This window comes from Dendrobates tinctorius, unplaced genomic scaffold, assembly GCF_039654945.1.
Source record: "Dendrobates tinctorius isolate UK_male_01 unplaced genomic scaffold, ASM3965494v1 ptg000008l, whole genome shotgun sequence".
Taxonomy (NCBI): Eukaryota; Metazoa; Chordata; class Amphibia; order Anura; family Dendrobatidae; genus Dendrobates; species Dendrobates tinctorius.
Window position 1 is genome coordinate 69,847,423 of NW_027361676.1, and position 19,127 is coordinate 69,866,549.

At 45.5% G+C, this 19,127-nt stretch overlaps 1 protein-coding gene across 2 annotated transcripts in view; it reads left to right on the forward strand.

Annotated features, from left to right (window-relative positions):
* Positions 1–19,127, forward strand: part of STOX2 (storkhead box 2) — a 183,755-nt gene that overhangs the window by 11,097 nt on the left and 153,531 nt on the right. The window contains exon 1 of one of the 2 annotated variants that reach the window (XM_073578244.1): positions 14,032–14,187. The exons of the other annotated variant lie outside the window; for it this stretch is intronic. Coding sequence (XP_073434345.1) covers positions 14,157–14,187 — 31 coding nt within the window. The 5' untranslated portion in view covers positions 14,032–14,156. Of the gene's footprint in view, positions 1–14,031; positions 14,188–19,127 lie in introns of those variants that run through there. 2 annotated transcript variants of the gene reach the window in all.

Below are 19,127 nucleotides of genomic sequence, written 5' to 3' on the forward strand. Positions count from 1 at the left end.
ACCCTCCTCCCAGACTGATGCCACTGCTCCACATTTGCTACTGAGCCCCCTGCCAGTCTGCTAGCATCCGTCATCTGCAGCCAGGTAATGGTCGCTGTAATGCAGGAGACAACACCTTTAAGCAAAGTGGGTTCAAGGACTGTAATACTAATAATTTATATATCAGATCAGATCTATGGAGGTCCGATAGACCCCCACTGATCAGCTGTTACCACCTCTGGAGATGACAATGTAAACAGTCTATGGAGCGAGAACAGCGTGACTACACTGTGCGATGGGTGTTCCCAAGTAATGCAGATCAGCTCCTATTGTAGGGAATGAAGCTGTCTGAGTTGTAGTAACGGACTTTTTTCATCAGTTTATTGTGTAACCCATAATAAAGCCTTACTTTGATCTTAATGACCTTTTTGACTACGGACGGTGGCTTAAGAAAATTTACCTACTTTGAGGACGTTTAGGTTTTGTAGATGTTTGTACTGTATAAAAGGAGAACACCTTATTCCACAAAACTATGATCCCACCAAATATGTATGCATATAGTCTACTTGCCATAACTAGAATTATATAAGAGATGATAATATTTGTGTAAGAAGTCTGCACAAGTAATACTTTCAAAGAACTTTATTGTGATTTGTGGATGCTGAGGCAGTCCAGTGGGTGGTCCTAACTTTGATAGTGACAGGTGCCCTGTGCAGGGATAGGTGTAGAACAGGGATGTTGGTAGGTAGGTAGGTAGGTAGAGCAGCTGCTTTCTTAAACGACCACCTTTTAGTGGAGACCTACAGATGTAGCCATTATTAAAATGATAAAGGTATCACGATGCATAAAAGTGTAACTCAGCACCATGGCTCAGTGGTTAGCACTACAGCCTTGCAACACTGGGGTCCTGGGTTCCCACCAAGCACAATATCCTCAAGGAGTTTGTATGTTCTCCCCATGTTTGTGTGGGTTTCCTCGGGGTTCTCCGATTTCCTTCCACTTTCCAAAGACATACTGATAGGGAATCTAGATTGTGAGCCCCAAAAGGGTCGGTGCCAACAATGTCTGCAATGCGCTGTGGAATTAATGGCACTATATAAATGATTAAAATAAACTATAAAAGTTATTGGCTTTTTGTATCAAGTTTTTGCATTTTGATATCTTTCTTGTGTTAGTTTAAGAAAGGCTACGTCTGTGCATCAAGTTGAAATGTGAGTTTGGTTTATTGTTTGCATAAATATACCTTACATTGTTCAGAAAAAAATGGCATTTGATGTAAAGGAAAGTCTAAAGCCACCTGATTCTATACCTTCTTGTTTGGACTAAAATAGTCAGGGTGGTGGTTAGAGATTCTGGACTAATGGGCTTTACTGTGATGAAGATGGATGGCTCATAGCAGTTGTTGGCAGCTTTTACTGCCTGTAAGAGAGCACTAACTTAGGGTATGTTTCTACGGGCTGGATTACATCAGGAATTGCTGCGGCTTGGACATACAGCCGCAGCGTTTATTCCGCAGCGTCCAGATGTTACAGCATAGTGGAGGGGATTTTATTAAATCCCATCTCCACTATGCGTCTGGGCCGCATCTGGACATGCGGCACGTCTTTGTAGACCGCAGCGTGTCTATTTATCTTGCAGAGACACTCCGTCTACGCAAGATAAATAGCCCAGTCTCTGGATACGATGCGGTGATGCTGCATGTGTTCAATGAACACATGCGGTATCACCGCGTGTACAAAAGGGGGCAGCGCTTTGGGCGGAGCAGGGTCTTCCGCAGTGTCCACAGCGCCGGCCATCCAGCCCGTGGAAACATACCCTTACAGTATAACGTTATATTCATTAATTCTGGCTTTTATTTTTTTATGACACGTAACCTGGTAAGTATACCGCATATTTAGCATTTATTCTTCCAAAATAGCTGTGCTGTTATCTTTTGTTGTCAGTGCCAGTTTTTGCCTTACGTTCACATAAATTGTCGAGTATATTGTTATAATATAACGATATTGTTGTAAATAATTATATTGAAAAATACATTTCAATATTTGATTCCAAGTGCTTTTATCTGGTTATAAAGATATGAGTAATAAAATAAATATTAGGTGAACTTCAGGATAGATAGGCTTTTTTGCATTCCAATAGTGAAAACGATAAAATATTAAAGTAGTAAACTTGATATTTACCTAGGCAGATAACTGGCGGACAATATCATGGACCGGTATTTATTTTCCAAGGGTCGTACAGCCTTTTCTTTTTTTGTCTCCTCGGTGGAAATGTGAAATCAGAGTTTTATTTCTAAACTGAGCACACTTCTTAGTGCAAACAAAATACTCATTGTGTACAGTAATTGCCCCTCAGACAAACCATGTAATGGACGCATTGATGACATAAAGCTTCTTTGTTATTTGATCACTACAGTATTTATGGTTGACAGGTGTAGATAAAAAACAAACAAACAGGAATTTGAGAAGTTTTCCTTAATGAAATGAGATGGCCTTTAAACTGGTGCCATGGTCCCGTTTCACATAGCGACGCACCAGCAATCCCGACAATGATACGACCTGGTAGGGATCGCTGGTGCGTCGCTACATGGTCGCTAGTAAGCTGCCAAACAGGCAGATCTCTTCAACGACGCACCAGCGATCCCGACAACGATACGACCTGGTAGGGATCGCTGGTGCGTCGCTACATGGTCGCTAGTAAGCTGCCAAACAGGCAGATCTCTACAACGACGCACCAGCGATCCCGACAACGATACGACCTGGTAAGGATCGCTGGTGCGTTGTCACACAGCAGCTTTTCTGAACGATTCCAGCCTGCGTCCCTGAGTTCTGCGTCGCCAGTGAAAAAATGGCCCAGGACATTCGAGCACGATCAGCGATATCCAGCGGGGAGGGGGGCGGTCGCCGCTATGTGTCACGTAGCGAGTTCGCTGGCGAGATCGCTATTGCGTCACAAAATCGGTGACGCATCAGCGATCTCGCTAGCAATCTCGCTATGTGAGACGGGGCCTTCATATAACCGCGTAGATTAGATTTTAGAAGCTTGGCCAGAGCTTGAGCAGACCACACGGATCACATAAAATGAGTGCATGCAACATAGATGGGCAATATTGTTCTGAGATGTTGGCACAACATGCCACATGCAGAAGTTTTTATGGTAGTCTATCTGTCAGGCAACTTGGTGGCAATAGGGCCCCACTGTCATTTTTCAGTGTGTTGCGTAACGTAACGCTATGCTTTCATTCTAGATACACCCCATGTACAAATTTTCTGCCGACGCTCCTTTTCATGACATTAGCGATTGTGGTGGCAATAACTGGTATCTTGGAATTGTTAGCCTGCTGTGTTGGATTTTTTCCCTTCATCATCTGGTGCAGTTATTGGCAATATTTGATAAGGTGTCAGTGGTAAACGTCACGTGTACCACAGAGCCCAGAGAAGACCACAGATCATAGCAGAGATTGCTCAATGATTTGTCTTTTAAACATACTGCATTGTTGACAGAGAGAACACTTCATTGATCAATCTTGAACAAGTCAGAGAACATCTGTCAGAAATCACAAGTGTACAGCTTACCTGCTCTATAGTGCAGTCTTTCCCTCACACAACAAAAACTAGAAGAAAATAGGCTTGTCTAGTGAATAAAGAAGACCTAGGCTTGGAGTAACTTGCATGCAATGGCATAGCTTGGGTGCCAATCCCTGGGACGGGGCAAATATTTTGTACCCCTTAACTTGTGAAACATTTGAACTCCCCAAGTCCTTTCCTCCTATCCAGTTTTGGAATCACATGTAATTTTAGAAAAATACTTTTGCAATTATATTTTGCCACTCTATCCTAAAATGTTTTTGGGGATTTTTATTACATTAGTGTGTTACATACTTAAAGTAACAAATATATTACCCTAAGGCTATGTGCACACGTTGCGGATTCTGCTGCGTTTCCGCAGCGTTTTTGCCGCTGCGGAAACGCAGCAGTTCCGCTGACCAAGTACAGTACAATGAAACCCTATGGGGTTTCAAAAACGCTGTGCTGACGGTGCGTTTTTTTCCGTGTGGTTTTGCTGCGGTTTTTTTTCCGCAGCATGTCAATTGTTTCTGCGGATTCCGCTGCGGTTTCACACCTTTAACATAGTAGAGGTGTGAAACCGCAGGGCAAAACCGCAGGCCAAACCGCAGGAAAACCGCAGGTCACTTTACCTGCGGTTTTACCTGCGTTTCCGCGCGGAAAAAAACGCAGCGGAATCCGCAACGTGTGCACATAGCCTTACCCTATTTCTATCCCAAACACTAAGGCTATGTGCACACGGTGCGGATTCTGCTGTGGATCCACAGCGTTTCAGGCTCTGCGGGTCCGCAGCAGAATTAGGTGCGTTGTACAGTACCATTGTTTTCAATGGTAAACTGAAAAACGCTGTGCACATGATGCGGATTTTTCCGCGCGGATTTGCTGCGGGTTACAATCCGCAGCATGTCAATTCTTTGTGCGGATTCCGCTGCGGTTTCACACCTTATCTATTATGAGGTGTGAAACCGCAGGGCTAAACCGCAGGCTAATCCGCAGATAAACCGCAGGACGTTCATTCATTAGCAGCTCATCTTCTATCCTCAGTCACTTCTTTTGCAGAGTGCAGCAGGTCACGATTGGTTTGCCATTGACTGCTGCTCTCTGCCTAAGCAGCGACCAAGATGACAAAGCTCACTTCATTATACTCAGAGGTGTTTCTAGGCTTTCTGGCACCTGGGGCAAGAATTCGGTTTGGCGCTCCCCCCCCAAGCACATATGCGATTTGCACACTTAGTCATGTACCGACGAGCTGCTCTCCCTAATGCTCTCAAAGTTCAGTGAAAAACTGAGAGAAGCAGGATGATAAGCTCGTTGCCACAGGACCATAAGTATGAAAGTCGCATATGAGTGAAGTGTCCATGTGATGACTACTGGAACCTGCAGAGCTGAATCCTGACATTGCAGGCTTCTGAATTCTCACAACGAATGCACTGCACACTTTTAGGATTCTCCCGTACCAGCGGCAAGTGTACACGTTCATGTCAGCACAAACATGTGATTTATATATATATTTCTGGCCAGATTCCGCAGCGTGAAAAGTACCGTATTTGATGAATTTATTTTTGGCTATGGAAACTAAAAGTCTAAACACAGCTCAGTGTATACAGATAGATGGATATAGATAATATAAAGTGCTTGGATAATGTGGCTGGTCTTGGATTGATTAATTGCCAAGCAAGTGCCATTTTCTCTGAGCAGGCGAGCTTGGGACTGCTTCCCTGGTCAGGATTCTTTCAGCAATGCAGTAAAAGTGCAGGCCAAGAATATTTCATCCAGGCGTTTGCAGAGTGAGCACCACTACCTCTTACACTGTTTGAATGTTTGTTACCACTAATCCCAGGAGAAAACTTGCATTTTAAATATGTCAGAAGCAAAAGATATCATATTCAGTGTAAGTAATAACCAATGGGCTGGAGAGTGTGCTATATGGCGAGAAACTGATGCAAAATACATATGTTACCCGTAACTCTTAAGATCTGGCACTGATGCGCAGCCAACATTTACGAGTCTGTGAAAGAAATTGTAGACAAGGAGAGCAAACATTCCTGAGGCGTGTCGCCAGAAGTTACAAATGTCCAACTTGAATAATTAAAGTATACATTAGATTTATTCATTGCTTTTAAGTAAACACTGATACCGGTTTGCTATCTTCAGCAAACATCTTGGATACGACAGATAACATTAATACTAATGTGAAATAAGATATGTTTGACTGCTGGAGAGCCTTATTCTAGAGCGATACTTATCCGGTATTCGTTACATTATCTGACTTGAAATTAGAAAAAGTTATGAATGACAGTAATTTCTACCTATTTACACTGTGGCTGATTTTTTTTCTTTTTGCCAAGGCCATAGTTATTATGGCTTGGATAATATTTCCTCAAAGGGAACCTGTCACCTGGTTTGACCGTTATGAGATACGGCCACCACCTTTCTGGCCTGATATACAGCATTCTATAAGACAAGAAAAACAGCTTTTATACTCGGGGGGGGGGGGTCGATGTTCTTAATTCGCCTCCCATCCTCTTGCTATGCCGTCTTCCTTCTTGCTTCATATGGATGACGCATCTCTACGTCATCCACACGGTGTTGCCTGACACTGACCAGGGCGGACTAATGTACTGCAATGCGCATGTGCCGGGGTCACTATGACATTTCTCGGCACCTGTGCACTGCTGTACTTTGCTCTGCCCCCGATAGGGCAGTGAAGTATGCCTACACAAGAGTGCAATGCCAGGAAGACTGTGTTGATGACGTAATGATGTATATTAAGTCTTTTGTAGAAAGCCTTCATCTACAGTGCCTTTTTATCAGAGATTTAAGACCTCCATACACATTGGATGAAAAGTTGAACAAACCCATCGACAATCTTATGTGAATGGAGAACTTCCAACACTTCCATAACAAATTATGTTGGGGCAGATAAGGATCAGGTAGTTGGAATTTCAACACTCGATCTTTTTGCTTTCATGGAAAATAAAGTCAGATAGATACCTTTTGACAACTGCTTATCTCCTTATCTTCTCTCCCCACACAACACAGGAACTTTCAGTTGAGTACCGATGTGCATGGAGGAGTCGGGAAAGATGGGTGTCTCCTGAACCATCGTTTCGACCAACAGCTCTTTCCTGTGTATGGCCAGCGGTAGACTTACTCTAAAGACAAAAGATTGGTTGCTGCAGACATCCCACATAGAAATTCAGATAATTTTGATGATCCAGTAAAGATAACCTAGATAACATTTGCATCTGTCCTAACTCTGCAATAGTTTTGGATCAATGGAGATCTGTGTTAACCTCTTTTTCAGATGAATCACTCTACAATGATAGAATTATTACAACTTCTGTCTGTAATTTATCAAAATATATTTGCACTTATCCTAAGCAAATACCCAAGCTAATATTGTAGACATATTTGATTGTTACTACAATGTTTACAACTAAAACTTACGCAGCCGACAATTTTTGAACTGATTGGGAGTGCGCTAGAGAAGATGGACAGGACTATTACTGCTTGTACAGAGCTTTTTTCATCATAATGTATTTAATATAGTTTATAGTGTGGAGGGCCCTCCAATTTAATTGTCACGGCTTTCATAATTCAGTCAGGTTCTTATGTATTAGTTTTTGTAACTGTTACAGTTAAAGGACAATGTTGCACAATTTAACAAACTTTAATCAACTTTTTTCTATATTGAAGACCTTCTAAAGTATTGTTGATCACTGAGAATGAGTCTTGAGACCCACACCGATCAGTCAAAAAAGGAATACCATATTTTTCGGACTATAAGACCCACTTTCCCTCAAAAAAATTGTGAGGAAAATGGGGGGGTGCGTGTTATAGTCGGAACGCAGACTTACCGGGGGGTTGCGGCAGTGGTGTAGCAGCGTCCCTTCCTCAGGGAACCGGCGGTGGCAGAAGTGTGGATATGCTGAAGCTCGGTGTCAGCAGTGAGCAGTGCGGAGTGCATCATTGGTTTCCCTGCGGCCATCTTCATTGTGCACAGTAACCTACAGACAGTGTCAGGTTGGTGCTGTTATACTGATTACAATGATACCATGGTTGATGAAATCCGTCTTGTAGTTGTTCTTTATTTTTAGTTTTGAGTTAATGATATATACCAGTGCTCCGGGGCGGCCTGTGGGGGGTCTTCATATGGTGCTCTGATTAGGTATTCATAATGCAGACTGCTGACAGGTCTCTGATCCCTCACTGATTTGCCCCCTAGTTTACATAATAAATATTATATGTACATAGTGAAAAAAAAAAAACCTTCTGCAGGCAGGCGCCGGCCATGGCACCAGCCTATAGCATAATCGCATGTGTACTGTTCATAATAAATATGGTTGAGGTTATCCTGATATTAAAAAAAAAAAAAAAAATCCTTTTGAAAATGGTGTTTGCCTCGCTGTCCAGTAGCAGCTATCAGTGTATATAGAGGTGATTTGATATCTGATAGCTACTACAGTGCAGGTGCCGGCGGCGCCATCTTGCTAGAGGAAAAAAAATCCTCCTCCAAGATGGTGCCACTGGCACCTGTGCAGTAGCAGTTATCGGCTATCAGATCACCTCTATATACACCGATAGCTGCTACTGCGCAGGCAAGGCGGGTGCCATTTTCAAATGGATATTTTTTACGATCAGTCTAACCTCATCCATATTTATTATTAACACAGTACACATGCGTCATGCTGCAGCGCGGCTGACCTGTCAGCAGTCGTCAGGATGCATAGCTAATCAGAGCACCACATGCAGCACACCCACACAGGCCGCCCCGGAGCATGAGCATATCATTAACTCAAAACTGAACATAAAGATTAAACAACAAACACAAGACGGATTTCATCAATCAAGGTATCATTGTAATCAGTATAATGGCCCCAGCCTGACAGTGCCTATAGGTTACTGTGCACAATCCTGCTGACAGGTTCCCTTTAAGTCCATGTGTCTCACTGGTGAGACATCCTGTAGTAGTTTCCTTTGTGGCTGTGAAGTAAAGTTATTGTTGAGTTGAATCTCGTGTGTTATAGTCTTTCATTACCCATGTTTCTATCCTAAGTTTCTATCAGGCAGCTGTTCTTGTGACTTGTAATAGGATATTGCATGTATGTGACTAACATTACTAAAATGATTTTTGGAGGAGTAGTTAAACAACAATACTACACCATCATTACGTGAGACAGTGGCCGTAGGTGACAGGTGCCTGGTAGAATATGGGAACCTTTAGCAGTTTGCTAATTTTGTGACTGAGCTTTTTTCTTTAACCTGTTGCTATGGGAGCTGACCCCTATAGCACGCCAACATTATTAATGTGACTTTGAGCTTCTTGCCCACGCAGAGCTTCTGTGTCATTGTCCTACCACAATACAAAAGCCGATCTGTGCATTACTATCATTTGTAAACTCTTAGGGCCCATTCAGCAAAGTTTCCCATGGATCCCAACAAACACTGTACATTTCAAAACCGGAATATTAATAGCACGGAGACAGACGGACATCCAGACTTTCAGCCATCAGAAAGCACCCTTTATATTTATTACAAGCGTACAGCTCTGGCAAAAATTAAACTACTGACAACATGTCATTGAATTTCCAAGCACTAAATTTTGTATTTATTTTCAGAAAATGAGAAATGGTCAAAATGACAATAAAATGCATTGCTTGCAGACCTCAAATAATGCTAAGAAAACAAGTTCATAATCATTTAGAAACAACAATACTAATGTTTTAACTCAGGAAAAGTTCAGAAATCAATATTTTGTGGAATAACCATGATTTTTAATCACAGCTTTAATGCATCTTGGCATGCTTTCCACGAGTCTTTCACACTGCTTCTGGGTGACCTTATGCCACTCCTGGTACAAAAAAGTAAGCATTTCTTCTTTGTTTGATGGCTTGTGACTATCCATCTTCCTCTTGATTACATTCCAGAGATTTTCAATGGGGTTCAGGTCTGGAGATTGGGCTGGCCATGACAGGGATTTGATGTGGTGGTCCTTCATCCACACATTGATTGTCCTAGTTGTGTGGCATGGCGCATTGTCCTGCTGGAAGAACCAGTCCTCAGAGTTGGGGAACATTGCCTGAGTAGAAGGAATCAACTGTTTTTCCAGGATAACCTTGTATGCGGCTTGATTCATACGTCCTTCGCAAAGATTAACCTGCCCAATTCCAGCTGAGGCATTTTTCACAGTGGGTGCAAGACACTGTGGCTTGTACGCCTCTCCAGGTCTCCATCTAACCATTAGACGACCAGGTGTTGGGCAAAGCTGAAAAAAAGACTCATCAGAGAATATTACCTTACTCCAGTCCTCTATAGTCCAATCCTTATGGTCTTTGGCAAACTTCAGCCTGGCTCTCCTTTGCTTCTCATTGGTGAAAGGCTTTTTTCTAGCTTTACATGACTTGAGCCCTGCCTCTAGGAGCCTGTTATGATCTGTTTTTGCTGTGCACTTCACCCCAGCTGCCATTTCCCATTCTTTTTGAAGGTCACTTGATGTCATCCTGCGGTTGCTGAGTGACATTCGAATAAGATGAAGATCATCCTGGTCAGTGGAGAGTCATTTTTGCCCTCGCCGGTCTGTAGCTTTGTTGTCCCCAATGTCTGCTGCTTGACCTTGTTGTAATGGACTGCCATCTTAGAAATTTTAAGGGTGGAGGCAACATGGCGCTCACTGTATCCCTCTGCACGTAAAGCCAGAATTGAGCCCTTCTTTTCCTCACTCAAAACTTTTTTCTTTTCAACTCCTTTGGCATTGTTGTTACTTTTTAATTCCTTTTACTTTTGGTATATTACTAGCACTTGTTTTGCCATCCAGCTTGTCCTATTGCAAGAGGATTGTGAACACCACAGCAGGGTTTTTTATACTTTCCTTCATTACATAAGATTTGCTTCAGGTGATCACCTAATCAGAAGCACATTGAGTAGAATGAGGTGTACTCTGGTTGGAATTCAACTGACACTGGAATGGAATGGCTGTCAGACATGTAGAGAAGCTGATTTTTATAAAACTGTGCAGTGGTCTCTTAATTTTGTCAGAGTTGTATGTTGCAGGACAGGTTAGCCAGTCTATGTGCAGATTAATATTATCTGTAAAGGAGAGAAAGAGAAATCTGAGAATTTCAGCTCAGAAATATGACTCCGTTTTCCTGTTATGGCTCAGAAATTATTATCATTATTGAGATGGACCTTGGGGTAAAAATCAGGCATTTTAATACCAGTTTTTGTAGGCTTTGCTTCAAACACAGTTTTGTTTTTTTTCCTATTTCAGAGTACATTGTAATTTTCACCAATATATTCTGCCAAATGAACAGAAATGTCCATACCATTTCACTATGGCTGCCTATTTACCATGAGCACATTACATTTTATGATATCAACTCCTATAGTAGCAGCCATGACTGTTTATATCTTGAAGGTAAAAAACCTTTTATAAGTCAATATGCTATGGGTGAAATTGTTTTTTAACAATCACCATTTATCAACTATTCACTGGATTGGTCTTCAACATATTATCAGATGGGATCTGACTTCTTGTATCTCCACCAATCCTGATGGGGCGACAAGTCCCGACTCCCGCATGATATGAACGGTAGTGCACATCTGAGACTGCCACTTCTTTGAGCCTTGGGAAATGATGACTTGCTCATTTTTTATAGGGAACATGGGTTGGAGAATTATTCAGACTAGTGCAGTATCTCTCCAGTTGATAGGTGATACATTCTGCTCTTTGGAAAATCCCCTTACAAGGAGTATGTCAGAGAGTTGCTTTATAATTTAAGGCAAGCCTGTCAGCAGGAATGGTGCACAGTAACCTACACACAGTGTCAGGTCGGCACCGTCATACTGATTACAATGATACCTTGGTTGTGAAATCCGTCTTGTGGTTGTTGTTTAATCTTTAATTGTAGTTTTCAGTAAATGTGATTGTGGTGCTCGGGGGCGGCCTGTGCGGGGTCTTTATATGGTGGTCTGCATGTGGAGCAGTGACCTGCCTCCTATTTTACATACTGCTGCCATTTTGCTGGAGAAAAAAAAAGTGGTTGCATCAACATGGCGACGGCGGTTGCGCAGTAGCATCTATCGGAACGTGATAGATGCTACTGCACATGTGCCGCCGTTGGCGTTTTAATGAACTTTATTTTTTTTTTAACCTTACAACATAATATGAATAAAGCGATACATATGCTATACATGTTGCTGCGCTACCGCCATTTTGCTTAATGTAATTTTTTTCTAACCACACAATATGATATGCATTATGTAATATAGCGGGCAGGACACTGAGGGATCTTTGACCTGTCATAAGGCATACAGATTAATATGTAAGCAGAGCACCACATGAAGATCACCCACAAGCTGCCCCGGAGTACGAGCATATAATTAACTCAATACTACAAGTAAAGGATTACACAACAACCACAAGACGGATTTCATCAAACCAGGTATCATTGTCCTCAGTATAACGTCGTCAACCTGACACTGTCTGTAGGTTACTGTGCACAGTCCTGCTGATAGGTTCCTCTTTCTATAGGGGACTTAGCACCCATTATAATTATCAGTTTGCAGCAGAAACAACATTATTCACATGTGCAATTTAGGGTGCTCAGTGCACCCTTGGTGTGGCCTAGCTCCTCAGTGCATAATTCCGTCCCTTGTTTTGCATACCATTGACTTCCTTTATTCTGGTGCACAAGATTGGCATTCCTGAAGCCAGCACTATCTGCAAGTGAACGTGAATTTCGCTATACCCAGAAGTGTAGTGGAATGTCTTCAGTGGGAGGAGAGAGGGCTGCGTGCAAGCGTGACTGACTTTGGTCGTACTGGCTTTAACCATCAGAAGAGAGGAAGGCCGATGTATGCAAGTAAATAAATAATTCAAACGTGCAGAATGCTGCACTGAGGTACTCGACTGCACCAAGAGTCCACCAAACACTCTAATTTGCACAGTGGCTCAGTGGTTAGCACTGATGCTTTGTAGCACTGGGGTCCAGGGGTCAAATCCCACCAAGGACAACATCTGCAAGGAGTTTGTATGTTCTCCCTGTGTTTGCGTGGGTTTCCTCTGGATTCTCCCGTTTATTTAGGAGGAGGATGTCCTGTAAACCAACAAGAAGGCTTTCTTAATTATTAGTACCTGGAAGGTCTGGTTCTTCTAATCTGTTAAGAACTTTTTTCCTTGTGGAAAAGTCTTTTGTGCATTGATTAATTACTATTTCAGTACAGTAACTTTGCACCGTGTGGCAGAAGTAGGTCATAAGAGATTCTTTCCAGGTCATGAAGGAGAAAATTATCAGGTTTATTCAGGAACCTAACCTCACAGAAGAAGGTGACAAAGGCAGCAATAGCTCATTGTGGCAGCTGTCTGTTTCAAGGATTTAGATTTTTTTTTTTGATTCTTGGATCCCAATTTAACACATTTAATGATGGATTGGGGTACATTCATTTATTACAGAAATGCCCATTAGCACACATAATGATGTTTGAAAAAATATATACGGTACTACTTGTCACAGACATAACGATCTGGGGAATGTTCTTTTTTTATTTTTTAAATCAGGTATTCAACAAAAAAAGGTCTAAAGGTGAAATAATATTTCCGAATGTGTAGTATCATTCAGGTCTATTGCCATTCTGAATTTTTGAATTTTCTTGAGCAGGAGCTTTGGGGACTTGTTTCCGTATAATGTAAATGCGTTATTTTATTTCTAATTCATTTTTCCCCATGTTTTGCGCAGGTGGCTGTTTAATTCATTGTTGTTGCAAATTTCCAAGCATCTTGGTCCCCCTGCCCTGCATCCTGCCTGCATAGATCTCTATGAAGGCAACAGCAGTCATGTGATACTCCGCGTTCCCGCAGAGTAGTGTCGCTGCCCCAATCATCACGGTCTGCTGTCTTCAATGTTAGTCCTTATTTTCTAAGAGCTGCATGCACATCATGTCATACAGTCTGTCTATACAGCAGCGTAGCAGGGTGACGCAGTCAACATGATTTTGTCATGCTGCTGCGCTCTGCAGATGACAGCACATAGTATAATCATTGTAAGTACAATCAGTATACACTTTGTCATTTTGGTGAATGGGCTGCCTTACTTTGGATGAAGCACTCGCTGCTCCCATGCGTTGCTATTAGAAGCGGGGCTTGCCGGCCACTTAGTGAAGATCCCCAGTTATAAGAGAATAACAACCAGTGGCGGATTATAATGAGGTCAATTTGGGCAGTTGCCCCGGGCCCAGTGGGGTTAAGGGGCCCACAGCCCAGGCCAGTAAATTGCCCCATTATAATCCGCCACCGCGCAGGGCCGGATTATAGGCAGGGCAGGCGGGGCTTCAGCCCCGGGGCCCCCACCACATTCCTGCTGGCTGCTGCAATGGCACTCCATCTTCTCCCCACCTAAAAGTGAGTGACCGTGGGGGCGGCATTATGTGCTCTGCTACCAGCAGCATCTACAAGTAGCGTGAACGCTGATGCTGCTGGTAGCGTGCAAAGGCTTGTGATGAGATCACAGGAGGGAAGGTGTCAGGGCCCCCGATCATGTGACCCCTGTCTCCTCCCCTCCTGTGACCTCATCACAGGTCCTGTGCGCACAGCACAGAGCACTGAGAGCAGCCATGTATGTGGAGTGCGGCTCTGCGGGTGGAGGTAGGTGCTGGAGCTGGAGGCCCCATTATTCTCTATGTGGAGTGCGGCTCTGCGGGTGGAGGTCAGTGCTGGAGGCTCCATTATTCTCTATGTGGAGTGCGGGTGGAGGTCGGTGCTGGAGGCCCCATTATTCTCTATGTGGAGTGCGGCTCTGCGGGTGGAGGTCAGTGCTGGAGGCTCCATTATTCTCTATGTGGAGTGCGGGTAGAGGTCGGTGCTGGAGGCCCCATTATTCTCTATGTGGAGTGTGGCTCTGCGGGTGGAGGTCGGTGCTGGAGGCCCCATTATTCTCTATGTGGAGTGCGGGTGGAGGTCAGTGCTGGAGGCTCCATTATTCTCTATGTGGAGTGCGGGTGGAGGTCGGTGCTGGAGGCCCCATTATTCTCTATGTGGAGTGCGGCTCTGCGGGTGGAGGTAGGTGCTGGAGGCCCCATTATTCTCTATGTGGAGTGCGGGTGGAGGTCGGTGCTGGAGGCTCCATTATTCTCTATGTGGAGTGTGGCTCTGCGGGTGGAGGTCGGTGCTAGAGAATAATGGAGCCTCCAGCACCGACCTCCACCCGCAGAGCCACACTCCACATAGAGAATAATGGAGCCTCCAGCACCGACCTCCACCCGCAGAGCCACACTCCACATAGAGAATAATGGAGCCTCCATGTGGAGTGCGGCTCTGCGGGTGGAGGTCGGTGCTGGAGGCCCCATTATTCTCTATGTGGAGTGCGGCTCTGCGGGTGGAGGTCGGTGCTGGAGGCTCCATTATTCTCTATGTGGAGTGCGGCTCTGCGGGTGGAGGTCGGTGCTGGAGGCTCCATTATTCTCTATGTGGAGTGCGGCTCTGCGGGTGGAGGTCGGTGCTGGAGGCTCCATTATTCTCTATGTGGAGTGCGGCTCTGCGGGTGGAGGTCGGTGCTGGAGGCTCCATTATTCTCTATGTGGAGTGCGGCTCTGCGGGTGGAGGTCGGTGCTGGAGGCTCCATTATTCTCTATGTGGAGTGCGGCTCTGCGGGTGGAGGTCGGTGCTGGAGGCCCCATTATTCTCTATGTAGAGTGTGGCTCTGCAGGTGGAGGTCAGTGCTGGAGGCCCCATTATTCTCTATGTGGAGTGTGGCTCTGCGGGTGGAGGTCAGTGCTGGAGGCTCCATTATTCTCTATGTGGAGTGCGGGTGGAGGTCGGTGCTGGAGGCCCCATTATTCTCTATGTGGAGTGCGGCTCTGCGGGTGGAGGTCGGTGCTGGAGGCCCCATTATTCTCTATGTGGAGTGTGGCTCTGCGGGTGGAGGTCAGTGCTGGAGGCTCCATTATTCTCTATGTAGAGTGTGGCTCTGCGGGTGGAGGTCGGTGCTGGAGGCTCCATTATTCTCTATGTGGAGTGCGGCTCTGCGGGTGGAGGTCAGTGCTGGAGGCTCCATTATTCTCTATGTGGAGTGCGGGTGGAGGTCAGTGCTGGAGGCCCCATTATTCTCTATGTGGAGTGTGGCTCTGCGGGTGGAGGTCAGTGCTGGAGGCTCCATTATTCTCTATGTGGAGTGCGGGTGGAGGTCGGTGCTGGAGGCCCCATTATTCTCTATGTGGAGTGTGGCTCTGCGGGTGGAGGTCGGTGCTGGAGGCTCCATTATTCTCTATGTGGAGTGCGGCTCTGCGGGTGGAGGTCAGTGCTGGAGGCTCCATTATTCTCTATGTGGAGTGCGGGTGGAGGTCGGTGCTGGAGGCTCCATTATTCTCTATGTGGAGTGCGGGTGGAGGTCAGTGCTGGAGGCTCCATTATTCTCTATGTGGAGTGCGGGTGGAGGTCAGTGCTGGAGGCCCCATTATTCTCTATGTGGAGTGTGGCTCTGCGGGTGGAGGTCAGTGCTGGAGGCTCCATTATTCTCTATGTGGAGTGCGGGTGGAGGTCGGTGCTGGAGGCCCCATTATTCTCTATGTGGAGTGCGGGTGGAGGTCGGTGCTGGAGGCCCCATTATTCTCTATGTGGAGTGTGGCTCTGCGGGTGGAGGTCGGTGCTGGAGGCTCCATTATTCTCTATGTGGAGTGCGGCTCTGCGGGTGGAGGTCGGTGCTGGAGGCTCCATTATTCTCTATGTGGAGTGTGGCTCTGCGGGTGGAGGTCGGTGCTGGAGGCTCCATTATTCTCTATGTGGAGTGCGGCTCTGCGGGTGGAGGTCGGTGCTGGAGGCTCCATTATTCTCTATGTGGAGTGCGGCTCTGCGGGTGGAGGTCAGTGCTGGAGGCTCCATTATTCTCTATGTGGAGTGCGGGTGGAGGTCAGTGCTGGAGGCTCCATTATTCTCTATGTGGAGTGCGGGTGGAGGTCAGTGCTGGAGGCCCCATTATTCTCTATGTGGAGTGTGGCTCTGCGGGTGGAGGTCAGTGCTGGAGGCTCCATTATTCTCTATGTGGAGTGCGGGTGGAGGTCGGTGCTGGAGGCCCCATTATTCTCTATGTGGAGTGCGGGTGGAGGTCGGTGCTGGAGGCCCCATTATTCTCTATGTGGAGTGTGGCTCTGCGGGTGGAGGTCGGTGCTGGAGGCTCCATTATTCTCTATGTGGAGTGCGGCTCTGCGGGTGGAGGTCGGTGCTGGAGGCTCCATTATTCTCTATGTGGAGTGTGGCTCTGCGGGTGGAGGTCGGTGCTGGAGGCTCCATTATTCTCTATGTGGAGTGCGGCTCTGCGGGTGGAGGTCGGTGCTGGAGGCTCCATTATTCTCTATGTGGAGTGCGGCTCTGCGGGTGGAGGTCGGTGCTGGAGGCTCCATTATTCTCTATGTGGAGTGCGGCTCTGCGGGTGGAGGTCGGTGCTGGAGGCCCCATTATTCTCTATGTGGAGTGTGGCTCTGCGGGTGGAGGTCGGTGCTGGAGGCTCCATTATTCTCTATGTGGAGTGCGGCTCTGCGGGTGGAGGTCGGTGCTGGAGGCTCCATTATTCTCTATGTGGAGTGCGGCTCTGCGGGTGGAGGTCGGTGCTGGAGGCTCCATTATTCTCTATGTGGAGTGCGGCTCTGCGGGTGGAGGTCGGTGCTGGAGGCTCCATTATTCTCTATGTGGAGTGCGGCTCTGCGGGTGGAGGTCGGTGCTGGAGGCTCCATTATTCTCTATGTGGAGTGCGGCTCTGCGGGTGGAGGTCGGTGCTGGAGGCTCCATTATTCTCTATGTGGAGTGCGGCTCTGCAGGTGGAGGTCGGTGCTGGAGGCTCCATTATTCTCTATGTGGAGTGCGGCTCTGCGGGTGGAGGTCGGTGCTGGAGGCTCCATTATTCTCTATGTGGAGTGCGGCTCTGCGGGTGGAGGTCGGTGCTGGAGGCTCCATTATTCTCTATGTGGAGTGCGGCTCTGCGGGTGGAGGTCGGTGCTGGAGGCCCCATTATTCTCTATGTAGAGTGTGGCTCTGCAGGTGGAGGTCGGTGCTGGAGGCCCCATTATTCTCTATGTAGAGTGTGGCTCTACGATTCGTGACCCCCGTCACGTGACGAGGGGGGCCCACAGAGTCTGAACTGCCCCGGGCCCTGGCTACCCTTAATCCACCCCTGATAACAACAGCAATAAAAGAATATGTATGGTGGACTCATAAGTATTTATTATATAGCTGTAGTCATGCCGTAAGAGCTTACATTGTCTCTAGCCACATATGACAGATAGGTTTGTGCATATACATACATGTATACAGAGCAACCTCTCCATCCCATATGTGATGGGTAGGGGAGGCAGGGAGAGATAGATGAACCCTTCCATTATACACTGGAACCATAACTGCTACAATGCTCCTATTAGCCAGCAACATTTTATAATGCCGTTTTGGGCGTACAGATCTGCCTCTGTAATATGCGTCCCTCGCATAGGGCAGCAAACTTAGACAGATCCAATTTAAGAATTATCATTAAGTCAAATATGGAGTTTATTGTAATTCAGAATTAGTTAGCAGATTAAATAAAAGATTTTGACTCTAATTTCAGAAAATATTTTATAACAGAAATTGCCTTCATGGCCATGAAATTGAGCCTTGACCACCTATATTTAATGTGGCTGCATATTTTAAATAGTCGCTATACGAAATGTCCTGTTTTCTGCTGACTCCATCTCTAAGATCGTTCTTAATCTCCAGAATGGCAAAACAGAGGCATGGGTAGCGCTGTGGAAACTTGGAACCACCCGGCTCTATCATTGGGTGTGAAGTATCCGGAGACAGAGTGAATTTGAGGCTTTATTGAAACAACACGTTTCGGACTTAATTCAACTGATGAATGTGTTGGCTCAACTACAAAATATGTTGTTTCAATAAAGCAAATGCCGCAAGTTTTTATCTTCACTCCTTGATATTTCTTCAGTCCCGGCACTCTCGAGTTCCAGCAGTTGGAGCTGCAGCCGTCCATTGTGGACCCACTCATACCTCTCACAATGTTGTGTCTGCTCCACACAACCTGATCAGATGATCAGTGCACATCTATGCACCTAATACTCGGATTTACTGATCCACACAAGGAGTGCTTTTCCTTTTTTTTTTTTTGTTTTGTTAAGGAGAATGAGCAGAGGAGGCATGGTTCAGACTTGTCACAATGGTCTCCAAGCCTTTGCTTGGCCTTTTTGGAGATGAAGATTTCAGAGACTCAGTGGCAGCAGAAAAGAGGACATTAGATATTGTGACTATACGTATACAGCGAATAAAATAATTTTCTAAGTAAATATGTTTCTTGGAGTTCATAGAAGGAGCCCACAAAACCCCCAGGATTTGTGTGGAAGAATGAGCCAACATCACACCTGAGCAATGCATGTAACTAGTTTCTCCATACCGGAGGAGTCTTGAAGCTGTCGTCGCCAACAAAGACTTTTGTACTAAGTATTGTTTAAATTTCAGTAAGGGTGTTCAATACTTTTTCCCTGTGTCATTTCTCATTGTTACACATAATTTTATTTAAGGACATCTGTGGTTTGATTTTGCCTGTGTGGATTGGA